Consider the following 17,466-nt stretch of genomic DNA (forward strand, 5'->3'; position numbering starts at 1 on the left):
CTCAAAGTGGTAGAGTACCAGCCTTGATTAAAAGAGCTCAGAGACAGTTCCCAGGCCCTGAGTTCAAGTACCACAACCACCAAATAAAATAAAATAAAATTAATATTTCTCAAGGTTTTTTTAAAAAACATATATATAGAGAGAGAGTGTATGTGTGTTTTATACTTGAGGGCTCTTTGAAGCAATTTTACAGATTTTCAGATTTAATTATGAAATATCACTTTTCTAAAATCTATTCTAGATCAAGTCTATAAAGTTGGAAGAATTTTTCGGAGTATATTCTATGAAGAGTTGTATTTTATAATCTTTCACAGTTATGTGTAGTAACTTTGGAGAAGAAATATGAGGAACTAAAGTGTTAAGATAAATGTGCTTATTTTGCTACATTAACAGCCTGATTTTATACCGGGAGAGAAAAAAATACAGCTCCTTTTTTTTGGTTGTTGTTCTTTTTTGTTTTGTTTTTTTTGCCAGTCCTGGGCCTTGAACCCGGGCCTATATGTTGTCCCTGAGCCTTTCTATGCTCAAGGCTTGTGCTCTACTATTTGAGCCACAGCACCACTCCCAGCTTTTTTGAGTAGTTTATTGGAGCTAAAAGTCTTACATATTTTTCTGCCTGGGCTGGCTTTGAGCCGTGATCTCGGTCACCTGAGTAGGTTAGGATTACAGGTGTGAGCCATCAGCACCCAGCTGATTTGGGGTTTTATAAAATGATGTGTTTTTTTTTTTAAGTTAGCTACAAAATAACTGTGATCAAACTTTTTTTCTCTTTAGGGCCAAGGAATATGAGAGTTTAATGGAAACAAGAAATTGTGGGTCTGATTCACCTTACAAGGCAAAGTAAGTATCTTCCTCCACCCTCCCTGGCTACTGTGTTAGGGGTTTTCTAGCTGGGTCTGTGGGGGCCCAATGCAGAGTCTAAGGAGCAAGAGATACCTGAAAGAACCCCAAATGGACAGTCAGAGCCTAAGCAGGAAAGCGACCCATATATAGAAAGAGAGGGGAATAGGCCAATAAGAAAATATAGTCGTAATCATAGGCAGATGACTCTTTGCTGCTAGAAGGAGGGTTAAAAATATAGCCAGGGAGAGGAGAAAAACCTTGTGATGGTGAATTGGAAGTAAGGTGTTAATCTGTATTTATCTCCAGATACAGACGTGCTTGTGTGTGTAGTGTGATGGGTACATTCCCTGAGAGTCTAGAATTAAGACAACAGTTGGGCACATCGTGTTGCCCCTCTAAGTATGCCAGTACTGGCGTTAAACTCAGGGCCTGAGCACTCTTCCTTAGTATTTTCACTTTTCCATTTGTGACACAGCTCTGCTTCTAACTTCTTAGTGGTTAGTTGAGAGATAAGAGTCTCCTGGACTTTCCTACCCTGGTTTGGCTTTGAACCACGATCCTCAGCTCTCAGCCTCCTAAGTAGCTAGGATTACAGGCGTGAGCAGGTTGGGTAGTTCTTAAAGACAGAAGTCCTGTTCCATGTCTTCTTTTCCATGAGAACTGCTGTTGGAGGCAATGAATGTACACTGATTTTTCCATCTTATACAGGGTACAACAAAAGGTTTGATTTCCTACATTAAAATGGGAAATAAAAGCGTAAAAGGGAGTAAGTAGCTTTAAATTATACCCAGTACCTTTCTAAATAGAGGAAATGAAAGAGAAGAATTAACATGATTTTGTCTTCCTTCTGTCACACTCAAGAGCAGTGAATTTCTGGAGTAGACTTGTTGTCTTTCATACTTTTTCAAGGCTTCTAAATGTCCCTAGGAGAGCCCCACCTCAGAGCAATAAAAGAAAGGGCCCCGCAGAGCGATACTTAACAGTGGGTTGGAATTTCTTCAAGTTCTGAGAATGAAATACCTGATCTTCTACCATTTTTCACAAAGCCATTTACTGGACAGATACTCCTCATGTTCTAGCAACAAGTTAGGAAGCTTCCATTTTCCTTTTCATGCTAGAAAAATGATCTGCCCCAAGTAACCCAAGTGACAATTTCTCTGCTAAAAATCTACGTTCTCTGAGTAGCTCCTGGTTGTTGTTTTTATTCATTGTTGAGCAGAAGGACAGCTTTCAGCTTTGACTTGGACAGCATTCTATCATTATTTGTAGTATGCATCAAAACTTGATGTTTTAATTTTTATTGAGCGGGGCCATATCCTTTGTGGTACTTGTGGGGACGCAAGGAGTGAGGCAGGTTTAGCTCACGTTACCAAAGCATCCCCTTGATTTAGCATTCTTCCTTGAAGGGAGGCTCATATGAACCCCAGAGTTGATCTGCCTCAGGGTGAAATATAAGCCTCTTTTATTCTGTGAATTAAAACAGGCCTTGTGCTTCCCTCAGTCCTCCTAGTTTTCAGAAGAATGAGAGCATTCTGGGTAAGAATAATGCTAGCTCCTGTTGCTATAGCTGTATATTTAGTTACACAGTGCGCAGCCTATTCAGCCGGAAGCTGCAATAGCTGCTGACCTATCACACAATGAGGTTTGCTGCCAATGTTCTTCCACGTTTAAGGCCAGTAACTATAATCTGGATGGGACTCGAGCCCATATTTGGTTTAGAGTGAAAAAGAATATGTTGCTATCATTTTATCTTTTATATTCCCCTTTTGTTAGATAAAGACCTCCTGTTAACGCATAGTAATGATCATTGGCCATTTATTAGATGTCTGCTTTAATGCTTGGTAATCGAGATTATCTCTGATCTTTAAAAAGCTCTGAAAGTGTGTGTATGTGTGTGTGTGTGTGTGTGTGTGTGTGTGTATCCAACTTTTGGGCTAGGAATGTGGCTTAGTGGTAGAGTGCTTGCCTCGCATGGATGAAGCCCTGGGTTTGATTCCTCAGTACCACATATAACACACACACACACACACGCACACACACACACACACACACACACATACATGCAACTTAAAAAAAAACAAAACTGAGCTATAGAGAGATGAAATAACTTCTCCGGGGTTTATACTCATGGTACATGCTGTGACTTCATGTAAGAGTTTTAAGTTTAAGCTTGAGGTCACTGTTGTTGTTTTGTGTATGCATGAGTGATTCCTGGGGCTTGAACTTGGGGCCTGGGTGCTGTCCTTGGGCTTTTTTGCTCAATGCTAGAGCTCCACCACTTGAGTCACAGTTTCACTTGCAGTTTTTTGGATTAGTTAGAGATAAGAGTCTCAGGAACTTTTCTGTCTGGGCTGGCTTGTTGTGTTTTTGTTTTGTTTTTAACAGCTTTTGCTATTGTTTTTTGGGAAATGTTTAGAGTTTACATACATTAATTTTTAGATGAAATTTATCCTTGGAAATTTGTTGGTGAATTAAGCTTCCTTATTTTAGTTTGGTAACATGGCATGAAGACCAGACATGAGATTGGAAGAGCAGAGGCTGAGGTCTGTGTGCTTTTGGCAAGTGTTTGAACTTGGGAAAGTCATCTAACTTCCTGAGTGTTAGTTTCTTCATTTTTCACAGAGGGATAGTACTGTCCATGTTACTAAGAAGATTAGACAGATCAGGTGCATGGAAGTATTTTATAACTGTGGTTACAGATATTAAGATCAAAGAAAAGTATTTCATCTAGGCCATTTATTTATTGAGCATCTATTTAGTACATGTAAGGATAAAAAAGCTGAACAGACGCTAGACAAAGACTCTCTCTCATGTAAGCTTCTACCATACTTTGTACTATGCCATAGAATAGCTTCTAGTCACATCACTGAGTTATTTAAATGAAATACAATTTAAAATTTAGTTCCTTGGCCACATTGTTCCTATTTTAAGTGATAGTAGCCACATTTTGGGTGGCAGCTCCCATATTGGATTGTGAAGAGAAGGAATGTCTCTATTCTTCTGGAAAATGCCACATGAGAAAAATGTCCATGGGATAATGGAGTTAGCTAAGTGTTTGTTTCACTTGGGATGAGCCAGCTTGGTGAAAGGAGTTTTTGTGCTAAGAGCTGATGGGTAAGTAAGAAGTTCCCAGGTAATCAGCACTTCTGAAAGAGGGATTGAAGAACACTTGGGGAGAATGTGAAGCTGGAAAAGTGGAATTGAGGTCTGGAGAGACCCCATGCACCGCAGAGCCTGGTCCAGCTCAGGAGGGAAGAAGGGCCCTTCCTGAGTTGTAATAGGAAAAACAAAGGAGCCTGGGTGAAATGAAGATCACTTGCAGATTTTGTGGCAGAAACTGAGGTTTTTCTTGTTCCACTCGTTTCCGTTTACTCCGAAATGTATGATTTTATAAAAACAAGAGAGAGAGAGCGAGAGGAAAGGGAAATAGAGAAGCACTCTGTGGAGACTGGAACATTGAACAGACTAAAGAGATTTAGTCACATTCATCTTTTTTTTATGGTGCAACTTTTTCTCAGGCTCAGCAATGAAAAAGGCTAGTGGGTGATTTCATTAAGTTGTATAACTAAATTAAAACTTTCAAGACACAGAATGGTATCTGGTCCGTAATAAGAGCTAAATAAACGTTGTTAGCCATGGCTGGGTTTTGTACGGTAGAAGCAAGGATTGCAGTGGTAGACAGGGGATGTAGGCTCTCTTGCAAGAGGATGATTGTCATGAGCCCTATGGCATCTGCCAGTTTCAAAATTGAATCAGGACAACAGGGGAAAGCCGACTTGGTAACTATCCGGGGAACGAGTAGTAACTCTGCCAACAAATGCTCAAGCATAGAAGTAAAGGAGAGGAGAGGACCACATAAAGAAGTGTGAAAAACCCAAGGGAGGACACTAAGGAATCTTATAATCCAGGTAATTGGTGGTATTGCTCGGTGAAAACCAAGTACTCTGTTGTATAAGATGGTGAACTGCCTGCCTATAAACTGGCCCCAGGATGGTTCAACATTGTGTGTGTTTACAAATGCTTCTAATGTCCAAGACTACTTTAAAGAATCAAATCAGAATAGAAGTACCTGCTTGGGTTCTTGGGCTCCTTTTCTCTGTCACCAGCCTTTTACCTTCTCCCCAGCTTTCAGTCCCCTCTAACTTCTGGATTACACAAAAACTGATGCTCTCAGCCCATCCTGTGAATGAGGGAGATACTGTCTACTAATTCTGCTTTAGGTCAGAGGAATAGATTGGTGGTCTTGAATATAAAAGTAATACATCCTCTAAGTTCCCTTGTTTTTTTCCCTCCAGGTGCTTTGTGAAGTAGTTTCAAGTAGAATACTGAAAGTAACTCCCTTTCAAAGGCTTAAGAAAATGAAGTCTGTGCCTCAAAATGAAATATGTGGTGTCTAATGTCATTCCTTTTGTGTTGAAGGCTTCAACGATTAGCCAAAGATCTTCTAAAGCAACTACAAGTTCAAGATAGTGGCACATGGGCAAATAATAAGGTTTCAGCTTTGGATCGGACCCTGGGCGAGATTGCCAGAATATTGGAGAAGGAGGTAAGTACGCAACATCTTCAGAACCTTCATCTTATAGTCCTTTTTCACTAGGACAGGATCTAAGGCCAACTTTTGATACTTGCCTCTCTCTTGTGTTTTCAAAAGCAGTTAACAAGTGATGGTTGATTTTTACTTTTATTCTTGTTTGTCTTTGTATTCAGAATTGTTTTTCAATTATTTAATTGAAATTTTCTTCATAGTTTCTCAGTTTGTTTTTCCTCTACACACAAATGAAATGATTTGATAAGGAGTCACAATTATAAAGATAAACACACACATACTTTATGGTAGAAAATATGAAGCTTTGAATTATGTAGCTCATAAAATCACAACTAAATTTCCACAAAATACTAATTTTCTTGCTGTTTCCAACAAAAGGTTTGACAGTTTAGTAACTTTGAGTCATTGACTGTCTCAGTGACAGTAAAAAAAAAAATCCTTAACAGCACTGGTGGATCACACCTGTAATCCTAACTACTCAGGAGGCTGAGATCTGAAGATCATGGTTTGAAGCCAGCTGGGGCAGAAAAGCCCAAGCAGGAAAGTCTTATCTCCAGTTAACCAGCAAAAAGTCAGAAGTAGAACTGTGGCTCAAGTAGTAGAACATCAGTCTTGAGTGGAAAAGCGAAGGTACAGTGCCCAGACCTTAATTTCAAGACTTAGTACTGGTACGCACACATGCAAATATTCTTAATGATTTTGAAGATTTTAAGTGTATAAGGAAGAGATAAAATATCAGCTACTACTATTCTGATTTTTTTAGTATGCATCTTTTTACCTGGTTAATTTTATCACACATACTTTCTCATGTCTAAACTTTTGTATGGATGTATCACAATTTAAGTAACATAAACATTTAGGTGGTTTCCTTTTTTATATTTACTTGATGGTATTTTTGTCTTTTGGGTTTAAAATTTATTATGTAATACTTGATGTGAACAAAAACATGTAATAGGGGCTGGGAAGGTGGCGCAGTGGTAGAGCGCTTGCCTTGCATGCTCGAGGCCCTGGGTTCGATTCCTCAGCACCACATAAGCAAAAAGAAAAAAGCCGGAAGTGGCGCTGTGGCTCAAGTGGTAGAGCGCTAGCCTTGAGCTGAAGAGCTGAGGGACAGCGCCCAGGCCCAGAGTTCAGGCCCCACGACCGGAAAAAAAAATATATAAAAACAAAACATGTAATAGAAGTAGCATTGAGAATACAGTAAACAGCTGTGAACAAGCCGGGCGCTGGTGGCTCATGCCTGTAATCCTAGCTACTCAGGAGGCTGAGATCTGAGGATCGCGGTTCAAAGCCAGCCCGGGCAGGAGAGACCGTGAGACTCCTATCTCCAATAAACCACCAGAAAGAAGTGGCGCTGTGGCTCAAGTGGTAGAGCGCTCGCCTTGAGCTGAAGAGCTGAGGGACAGCGCCCAGGCCCAGAGTTCAAGCCCCACAACCGACCAAACAAAAAACAGCTGTGAACATACTCAAGTTAGACTGTTGTCTATATAGTTGTAGGTCCTGTGTTACCCTTGTTTGCCTATCTTCCCACATCCCTTGATGTGTTTTCTGAGCAGAATTCAAGTTGCATTATTTCCTTGTTTTCTGAAAATGGTTCTCTTTATTCAGCTTTGATTTTCTTTTGCCTAATTTGTCTGTTTATGGTTATGACATTTTTTTGGTCGGTTGTGGGGCTTGAACTCTGGGCTTATACGCTGTCCCTCAGCTCTTCAGATAAAGGCTAGTGCTCTACCACTTGAGCCACAGTACCACTTCCGGTTTTCTGAGTGGTTTATTGGAGATAAGAGTCTCATGGACTTTCCTGCCTAGGCTAGCTTTGAACCGCAATCCTCAGATCTCAGCCTCCTGAGAAGCTAGGATTACAGGTGTGAGCCACTGGCACCTGGCTGGTTATGACTATTTTTATTAGCATACTTCCTTATACAAAAGAGGGATCCATTGCGACATTTCCACTCAGGTATACAATGTATCCTGATCAGCCTTACCCCCATTCCCCTCCCATTCCACTCCTCTGTTACAGTAGGTTTCTACATGCAGATGAACTGCTTCATCTGCAGTCACCTCTGTTAGCCCCATCCTGGTGTCCCCCCTCCTGGTGTGCCCCCCTGATCAGAGCCTGTTTCACTTTTGTTATTTTTTTAAGTGTGTATTAATTACACCAGGGCATTTCAGTTTGGTATTTCAGACATGCCTACGTTACGTTGGACTCAGAGCAGCTTCTCCCCCTACGCCATCCCTTAACTGATGAGCAGTTTTCATTGACATTCCTATGCTGTCTTCAAACATAGAGTTTTATGTCTTTGTCACATAAACTTGTCTTTCAGGGGCAGATGGAACTAAGGATTAAACTCAAGGCCTTATACGCATTAGGCAAGCACTCTACCATGTAAGCCACTCTGCCAGCCCCTGTTTGTGTGGTTTATTTTTGTGATAGGTCTCACTTTATGCCTGGGCCGTCTTGACTGCAGTCCTCCTATTAGTGCTTCCCTGCGTAGCTAGAATGACAGGTCCCTTCCAGCCATTGTGCTTCCCCCTAGCTTGAGGTGATAGCTGCTCACCATCACACCCAGCCATTAGTTGAGATCGAGTCTCACAAACTTTTATGCCCAGGCTGGCCTCAAACAGAGAGACTCTGATCCCTGCCTCTCTAAGAAGCTGGAATTGTAGGCTTGATTCATGGCTATAAATGAGTTCTTAGTAATACATGATTTAGCTTTCCTTGGCTTTATGAGTAGTCAGAATTACTGTTCTGAGTTTATTTAATCTCATACACAAAACTTTTTCATTCATTTTTCTCTGCTATAAGTACTTGATTGTGTCCATTCTTCTGACATCAGAATCACAGATTGCTGGGCCCTGCTTTGGATTTCTTTCTTTTCTTTTCCTTCCTTCCTTCTTTCCTTCCTTCCTTCCTTTTTCTTTCTTTCTTTCTTTCTCTCTCTCTTTCTTTCTCTCTCTCTTTCTCTCCTTCCTTCCTTCCTTCCTTCCTTCCTTCCTTCCTTCCTTCCTTTCTTCCTTCCTTCCTTCCTTCCTTCCCCCCCCCCTTTCTTTCTTTCTTTTTTGGTCAGTTGTGGGGCTTGAACTCTGGGCCTGGGCGCTGTCCCTCAGCTCTTCAGCTCAAGGTGAGTGCCCTGCCACTTGAACCTCAGTGTCACCTCTGGTTTTCTAGTGGCTCATTGGAGATACAAGTCTCACAGACTTTCCTGCCTGGGCTGACTTTGAACCATGATCCTCAGATCTCAGCCTCCTCAGTAGCTAGGATGACAGGGGTGAGCTACCGGCTCCCGGCTTCCCACTTTGGATTTCTGACTGAGTGGGTTTCAGATGAGTCCAACTGTCTGCATTTCTGCCATGTCCATGTGCTGCTCCAGCCCAGGGCATCTGCCTCAGGTGTGGAGCTTCTGGGTTGTCAGGCATGTGTACCACCCATTCTGGAAGCCCGTTCTGCTTAGCTACAGTTTGGCAGGGGCAGTAGAGTGCTCAGGAGGAACAGAGCAGCTTTTCATGCAACATGGCGTCAGTGCTCCTGTCAGAACACTTCTTGCAGGGGCTTCTCAGCCTGGGACTCGTCACACATGCCTCTACTAGATACAGTATTGAGAAGCTTCGAGTTCCAAGGGCACATCTCTATTGCTTATAAAAATAAAGATTATCATAGGCTGATTACTTTTCACAAAGTAGAAAGGTGCTAATCCTTGGAGTTAGGCATTTGCTCAAAGATACCTCAATTGTAATTATTCCCAGGAATATTGTGTGAAAGCAAAGCATTTGGAGACCTTGTTAAGAAAAAAAGTAAAATGATCTATATAAGAAAGGTATTTTGTATGAACGTTTGAATCACAAAGGGGCAATTTACTGGAATACCACTGATCCTGTATAATTTCAGGGAGAAAAATGTAGTCTGGCTCCCAGTCTAAATGGTGTGTGTCAGAGACCGTACTATAAAGCTCTCCCCTGAGTCTCTGCTAGAGGACCACCTAAGCTTTGAAACATATCCACAATAAGATCCTTTTGCTACTTTTATAACAAATATCCTTTTACCTGACCAAGATTTCTCTTCTGTAGAGTTCCACTGACATCTCAGCGTAATTCAGCTCACCATATTTATGATTTCAGTCTAGGAAATGTAAATAGCCATTTCTTTTTGTTTGGAAGCCTGCCTGAAGTAACAGAATCATTAGAGTTGAAGCCAAGTACCCAGTGACAGATTTGAAGACGGCCTGGGAGGGACAGGGCGGGGCCGGCGGGGCGCTGGGCAAGCACTCACGGAGGAATTTTCAGTGATAAATTTTCCAGTCTTTCTCCATTTAGTGCGTACCTCAAAACACTGCTGCTTTCTATGAGTGCTTTGACCCAGTTTTTCCTGAGATAACTTTTTCTGAATCAGAGAATTACCAAGTTAACAGGTTAAAATTTGTGATACACAAAAGCCCCCTTGTAATGGAAGGGTGGGGAAAAGGAAGAGCCTGAGTTTCTGGTACTTACCATGCATGTCAGCTCCCTTCTGGCTTTTTGGATTTTCTGATTGCATTCAAGCCTAAAACCTTCATAGATTTTGTTGCATGTATTATTCTTTTAAAAATCTTCAGTCTTGCCGCATGCTGGTAGCTCACACCTGTAATCCCAGCTACTCAGGAGGCTGAGATCTGAGGTTTGTGGTTTGAAGCTAGCATGGGCAGAAAAGTCCGTGAGACTCCTGTCTCCAGTTAACCAAAAAGCTTGAAGTGGGCTTGTATTTCAAATGGTAGAGCACTAGCATTGGGCAAAAAAGTTAAGGGACTGTGTTCAGGTCCCAGTACTGGCACACACAAAAGAAATACCGTTAGCCACTTCCAGTCAGATACATGCTGTCTTAAAGCATTGCATCAGTTCTCATCTAAAAGTGCTATGGCAGGGAGGGTGATTTTTAAAGCCATCTAAGAGCAAAAATTTTGAGCATAGTGCCTCATGCCTGTAATCTCTTCTACTTGGGAGACAGAGGTCAGGAGGATCAAAGTTAGGGGCCAGCATGGGCAAAAAGTGAAACCCCTATCTCAGCCAATAGCTGGGTGTGTGACCACATGCTGGTGTCATCCCAGCCACATGGGAAGCAAAAAATAGGGTTGCATTAAGCTGGCTGGGCATAAACAAGACCTGTTCTCAAAAGTAATTAAAGCAAAAAGGGTTGGCAGCTGGGCTCAAGTGGATGGAACACCAGCCTGGCAAGTGTGAGGCTCCGAGTTCTGACCCAGCACCGCCAGAGTTGAACCAAACAAGGAAAGAGATTGCTACAGCAAAGAAGAGCATTAGGGCTGGGAATCTGGCTTCATGGTGGAGCGCTCGCCTAGCACGCATGAAGCCTTGGGTTCGATTCCTCAGTACCACATACACAGAAAAAGCCAGAAGTGGTGTTGTAGGTCCAGTGGTAGAGTGCTAGCTTTGAGCAAAAGAAGCTCAGGGACAGTGCCCAAGCTCTGAGTTCAAGCCCTAGGACGGGGAAAGAAAGAAAGAAAGAAAGGAGGGGAAGGGAGGGGAAGAGAGGAAAGAAAGATAGTTGTCTATGCTGAATGCCCCAAGAGTATTTGCCAGATTGGCAAGTGTGGCTTATGGTTTAAGCCTTATGGGGCAAAGGGACAAAAGTAAAAGCTTAGGAACTGCTGAAGTGCTGATCTGATAGGAGATTTTGTCTTCATAGCAACTCATCCTCATCCTCGTTATTGTAGGTCTAGATCCACAAATGAGTGAAAACATGAGGTGTTTGGCTTTCTGAACTTGTCTGTCTCACTGAACATGATGGCCTTCAGTTCAATCTGTTTTCCTGCCAGTGACATAACTTCATTCTCTATGGCTAACACTCCATATACACTGAATGTATATACATACATATGTATATGTAATATGAGTGTGTATAACACATGCAAATAATATGCATGTTATATATACATAAATAGCTAGCAACACGTGCATGTGTATCTATGTATAATATACATAGTGCAATATAATATACATAGTGCAAACACAAGATATGTACATAAAATGCATGTATACATAATGTTTATGTATGTACACCTATGTTATATATTCATATGTGTATATAATGTATTATATACATGTATATGTATGTAATATAACAAACATATACATGTATACAATTCACATGTATATATGCATATGGCAATATGTATATGTGTATGTATGTGTATGTATTTCTATATGGACAAAGAGAATTGACACATGGCTTACAAAGAAAACCTGTCAGAGTCAGCAGACTCTTCATGAACAGTGCTAAAGGCCAAGAGCATATGACCTAATGTATTTCAGACCCTAAAGAGAATAACTAGCAACCTTGATTATTCTGTTACAAACTAGCTGGCTAGAGTCCCACTGCTTCACCCAGAGCAGAATTGTGGGTAGGCAAGAAGCAGCCTCTCATTCCTCCGGGCCCTTGGCAGGTATTTGCAGGCTGCAGCAGTGGTGCATCTGCCTTTCGCCTAGGACAGCTAAGGCAGCAGATGCATCTCTGGGGCCAGACCCAGGGCCTTTAACAGCTAGGATAGTGGCCTGGAGTTCTGGACTTAGGATTGATTTCCAAGATAGGGGTTCTAGTCCTTGGGGTTCTGATCTGAGGCTTAAAGTGTTAAAACTCTTTCATGCCCAGGAGCTTGCTGATGTCTCTGCAGGCTGATCCCTGCCAGCCTCTGTCAGTTTCCCTTTGATCACTGCCTACCAGTTCTGTCTACCATCCCTGTGAGTTTTCCTCTGGTCCTGTGGGCTATGGCTAGTGGAGGCCACTTCCACAGGGACCGTTCTCCTGTGAATCCTGCTGCTGTGCGAACTGCTTGCCAGCCTCGTTATTTTTCCTTCAGCTGCTGTCACCTCTTGTTGCCTTCATCTTTTCTTCTTTTTCTGCTCAGCACACATAGGCATGATCCCTCAGAAGACCATCTTTATTGAAACCTAGTTTTCCCAGCTACTCACTGAGTCAAGTTTGTTATATAGAGTGTGAAGCAGGGGAGAGTGCAAGGGTGTCTGCACCAATCACAGCAATCTTCTCATACATTATCTCAATCATTATCTGCCACAGTCACGGTATGGTCCCTTAACCAATCACAGTTCCTTATGCAGTTGAAGAACTGTGTTTTCACCAACCATAGGTCTTCTTTTAGCCACCAGGGGAAAGCCAGCTCTTCCCTTGCTCCCACACTGGCCTGGGTAGGAGTTGCTAGACTTGATGCTAAACTTAGTCATAAACATCCCTGCAAGTTAATAAAGGAAATAATGCGGCATTAGTGACGATGTGAGTGAAGAGCAACATTTTACAGTGAGGGCACAACTGTACATTAGTGCATCCACTATAGGAGTCTGTATGGAAGTTTGTCTTAAAACTGACAGTAGAACTATGGTATGCTCCAGCTATAGCACTCCTGGGAATATACCCAAAGGCGTCTTAAATCAGTGCACAGTAGAGACACCTGCACCCCATGTTCACAATAGTCCTGTTTAAATTAGTTGAGTTGTGGAATCATCCTCAGTGCCTGTCACTAGATAAATGGATACTGAACATGTGGTGTATGTGCACAGTAGAGTATTACTCAGCCGTAGAAGAATGAAATTGATGTTAGGCAAAATAAGCCAGACTCATATTCAACAATGAAAAGAAACTAACCTGGACTGATTTCATCATGAGATAACAGAAACACAAATAAGTGGGAGTTATGTACATTTGAACTCCCGTTATGTAAAATTCAAAAAATGGTTAAAAACCAAAACAACAACCCGTATTGTTTTATACTGCATGTGTAGGTGTTAAAACTCTATAAAGGAAGGGCTGGGAAGGTGGCTCAGTGGTAGAGCGCTTGCCTCACATGCATGAGGCCCTGGGTTCCATTCCTCAGCACCACATAAGCAAAAAGAAAAAAGCCAGAAGTGGCGCTGTGGCTCAAGTGGTAGAGCGCTAGCCTTGAGCTGAAGAGCTGAGGGACAGCACCCAGGCCCAGAGTTCAGGCCCCACAACCGACCAAAACAAACAAACAAACAAAAAGAAAACCTCTAAAGGAAATACTGAAAAGTTTTTCACAAAAGCCATAGTGGTGATTACCCCGAGAAGAGTCTGGCCAGGAACCAGCACATAAACATCACCTATTTGCTTTGTTAGAAATGGAGTGTCCCATTGTTGCCCAGGCTGGTCTCAAACTCCTAGGCTCAGCTGATGCTTCTGCCTCTTGAGTCTCACATGCTGGGACTATAGGTGTGCACCACCATGCTCAGCTCACCCTAGTGGCTTCTGGTCTCCTACCCTACTGTTTCTTGGCCAGATGGTTCCACAATGTACAAATTGTAGTTATTCTTTATATCATGCTTGCTTACTTCTGGTTTTCCTCATCTGTTTGTCTGCATGACTGCCTGCTCATCTGTCTGTCTGTCTTTCTGTCTGCCTGATCTATTCTATCATGCCATACTGAGTCTTGAACTCAGGGGCCTGTCTCTTAGCTTTTTCACTCAGAGCTGGTGTTGTACCACTTGAGCCACAGCTTCACTTCTTTTTTCTTTTTTGCTGGTTTATTGGCGATAAGAGTCTCACAGACTTTCCTGCCTGGGCTAGCTTCAAAGCACAATCCTCAGATTGCAGCCTCCTGAGTAGCTAGGATTTCGGGCGTGAGCCACCAATGTTTGGTTTCTACATTTATTTTTCAGCTTAAAATTACTCAAAAAAAAAATTAAGGTAAGATAAATTGCTCCAAACAAAAAAGGGGTCTTGTTGTGGAAATGTTTAATTTCCACAATGTGAGCTTCTAGAACACTCTGGTGGATGGAAAGGCATTTCCTCAGCCTTGCTCTCACCTGAGCTTGCTGCAGAGGAGTGTGGTGTGTATTTAGCTGACTTTTCTCATCCCAGAAGCCCTCTGTGCTCCACCGGGGCATGAGACATTGGCATACCGCACTCTGCAAACAGTCTGAGCAGATGCACGGGACGGGGAGAGGCCTGAGTACCGCCAAGTGTAACTAGCCTTTCAGCTGCGACTTTGTCGAACCTGAAGAAGCAAACCGCAGAACTGGCAGCCTCTTAAGCTGAACGGAATCAGAAGTTTTAAAAAAATCCCTGCAGCCAACCCTGCTGTGCTTTAGGTTTTCAAGATTCATCTTGGGAAAATCCACCAGTAACAATGGCGGCTAGGAAGGTAGAAGACATCCTTCCACGTTTTCTCCTCTTTGTTGCCAACTGTTTACTGGTCCTTTAGAGAAATCACGAAGCCTGGGGCATTTGTTTTTCAGCCACATTGTCAGGAAGTTGTGCTGGGGACTGCTACACGCTTGCTGCCTGTCCCCCACACCCCCTGGAGGTTTGGTTCTGTTGGGTTTTGTTTTTCTTACTTTCAGCTGGGATTCTTCAGCTGAGCACTGGAACGTTCGCTCAGCAATCTCTGCTGTCCAGCCTCTCTCTCTGTTGTTGGCTTATATAATAGTTCCCCATAGCCTCTGCGGAATAACCGAGTGCAGTTTGTACAACTCCCATAGTTTGTCAAGTGCTGGGAATTGTGCAGCCCAAGGTAAAATGAAATTACCCCTTGCACTTCCTTCAGCTAGCTCGAGCGAGAAGACTAGCATAAGGAAAAATAAGAGTTTATTGTTCCATCTAGCTAACACAGGTTTTATTTATGTATGGCTTTTATTTTATGAAGAGAAGTATTTAGAAGGAGGAGAGTTCACCAGGAAAGACTAGAAAGAATTTTCCAGGGATGCAACTGTTGTGAAGTGTGCCTTTAGGTTTAGGTTGGGGGGACATGTGTGACAACCAGTTACCAAGATGCATGAATACCTAATTCTGCATTTATTACGTGTGAATTGCGCTTTAGTTTTTTTTTAAAGATACACCTAGTGTCTTATGATTGTAAAATATACAGCTTCTCAAGGTGAGGATTGCCTTGGTAAAAACAACAACAAAATGCACACCCGTGTTCTCTCCTGTGCTCACTGACTGTAGCTTCCATATGAAAGGTTCTTTTTAGAAAACACACAGCTGTGAAATGCTCAGTGGTAGCTGGATGGTGGTGGCTGATGGTGCTGGGCAGTGATGTAGCTCACACGTGTAATCTTAGCTACTCAGGAGACTGAGATCTGAGGATTGCAATTTGAAGCCAGCTTGGGCTTCACATGAGCTCATGTGAGCTTCTAGAAGTGTCCATGAGAAACTCAACTCCAATAACCCCCCCACCCCTACCCAAGCCAGATTTGGAGCTGTGGCTCAAGTGGTAGACTGTCAGCCTTGAGTGGAAAAACTAAGGGACAGTGACCAGGCCCTAAATTCAAGCACACACAAGCTCATTGGTTAATATTGGTGCTAGTTTCTCATTTATACAACTTAACTCTTTATGGACTATTCTTAAATTCTTTTTGAAAGCTTTTCTGACAGAATACACAGATTTAATAAGACACACTTGTACAGAATAATCAATAAAGACAGCCACCCCAAATGCTGAAACATTTGAGAAATAAAATATACCAGCATCCAGAACTTTCTTGCCTATCTTTCCTACCCCCTTTACTAAGCATACTCCCCCCCCCCCCCGCCCGCTTGCTAATACCAGGTCTTGAGCTCAGGGCCTAGGCCCTGTCCCTTAGCTTTTAGGTATTATGTATCAAGGTATTATAACCTAACCATTTTGCATGTGTTCCAGTATTGTAACTTGAACTCAAGTTCAGGTTTTTTCTGGTTAAGGCTGGCTCTCTACTACTTGATCCACACCTCTACTTCCGCTTTTTACTAGAGAAGAGTTTCTTATTTTTCTGCTCAAGCTGGCTTTGAACTCCAATCCTCACATTTCAGCTTTCTGAATCACTAGAACTACAGTGTGAGCCACCAAGCCCAGCATAACTTACCTTGATAAACTGCTACATGGTTTCCCAAGAACCTAATACCATTTATTCCTCCTGTTACTTTGTTTTGAATGCTTGATACTGCTAGACTTTAACTCTTGCTAATCTTTCGTGCATGTATTGGTACCTCTCTGTACCTTTAATGTAGAATTCTGTACTGGCAAGTAGGTTCAAGTACTTCCAATTTCCTATTTCCTTTTTTTTTTCTTTTTCTGGTCGGTCATGGGGCTTGAACTCTGGGCCTGGGTGCTGTCCCTCAGCTCTTCAGCTCAAGGCTAGTGCTCTACCACTTGAGCCACAGCACCACTTCCGGTTTTCTGAGTGGTTTATTGGAGATAACAGTCTCACAGATTTTCCTGCCTGGGCTGGCTTTGAACCTCGATCCTCAGATCTCAGCCTCCTGAGTAGCTAGGATGACAGGCGTGAGCCACCAGCGCCCGGCGGCTTCCAAGTTCTTATTGGCCATTTTTCTAACAGTTGACAAGAATTCCTGGTACCTTTCTGACATCAGTCAAAGGTTGCTCTCACAGTACTCCATCATGTACCCACCTGCCAGCGGCCTTCCTGGCCCCACCTCAGTGACAGAGTACCTCAAGGACTGAGTACACTTATTGTTTTTATCCACATTTGTATAAGTCTGCGTTCTCGGAAATAATGACACTGAGAACAAGAAGCTGCCTACACGTGGAGATGGAACTCCATGCCAACGGTCTTCAGTTCCACTGGGTTCAGAACAAATATATAAGCTTTTAAATTCATGCTAAGTTCCTTACATATTAACCAAAGCAGGTAGAAAACTCTTTCCTATTTAATAACATAATGTGAAATAGTATTTCCCAGCTAAAATAAACCCTTGCAAGCTTGTTTCCTTCTTTGAATAATAAGGATAAATCAAGTGCTGGTAGTTCATTCCTATAATCCTAGGTACTCAGGAGGCTGAGAAACTGAAGTTGAAGCCTACTCTGGCAGAAAAGTCCATGAGCTTCATAACTCCTATAAGGTACTTAGAAAAGGCTAGAAGTAATGCTGTGGCTCAAGTGGTAGAATGCTAACCTTGAGAAAAAAAAAAAAAAAGCTCAGGGACAGTGCTCAGCTCAGGCCCTGAGTTCAAGCACCATGACTGGCACCAAAAGAAAAAAAAAAAAGGAAAAAGAAAAACAAAAGAAATTGTACCCTAATCTTACAGGCTAGGATATCAGTGATCAAAAATTGTTTCAAATCAG

The 17,466-nt window shown here is 42.4% G+C and overlaps 1 protein-coding gene across 1 annotated transcript in view; it reads left to right on the top strand.

The window, feature by feature from the left end:
* Positions 1 to 17,466, top strand: part of Scaper (S-phase cyclin A-associated protein in the ER) — a 226,799-nt gene that overhangs the window by 76,426 nt on the left and 132,907 nt on the right. The window contains exons 21-22 of the mRNA XM_013012177.1: positions 775 to 840; positions 5,263 to 5,389. Coding sequence (XP_012867631.1) covers positions 775 to 840; positions 5,263 to 5,389 — 193 coding nt within the window. The remainder of the gene's footprint in view (positions 1 to 774; positions 841 to 5,262; positions 5,390 to 17,466) is intronic.

The sequence above is a fragment of the Dipodomys ordii genome, unplaced genomic scaffold (genome assembly GCF_000151885.1).
Source record: "Dipodomys ordii isolate 6190 unplaced genomic scaffold, Dord_2.0 Scaffold15, whole genome shotgun sequence".
NCBI lineage: Eukaryota > Metazoa > Chordata > Mammalia > Rodentia > Heteromyidae > Dipodomys > Dipodomys ordii.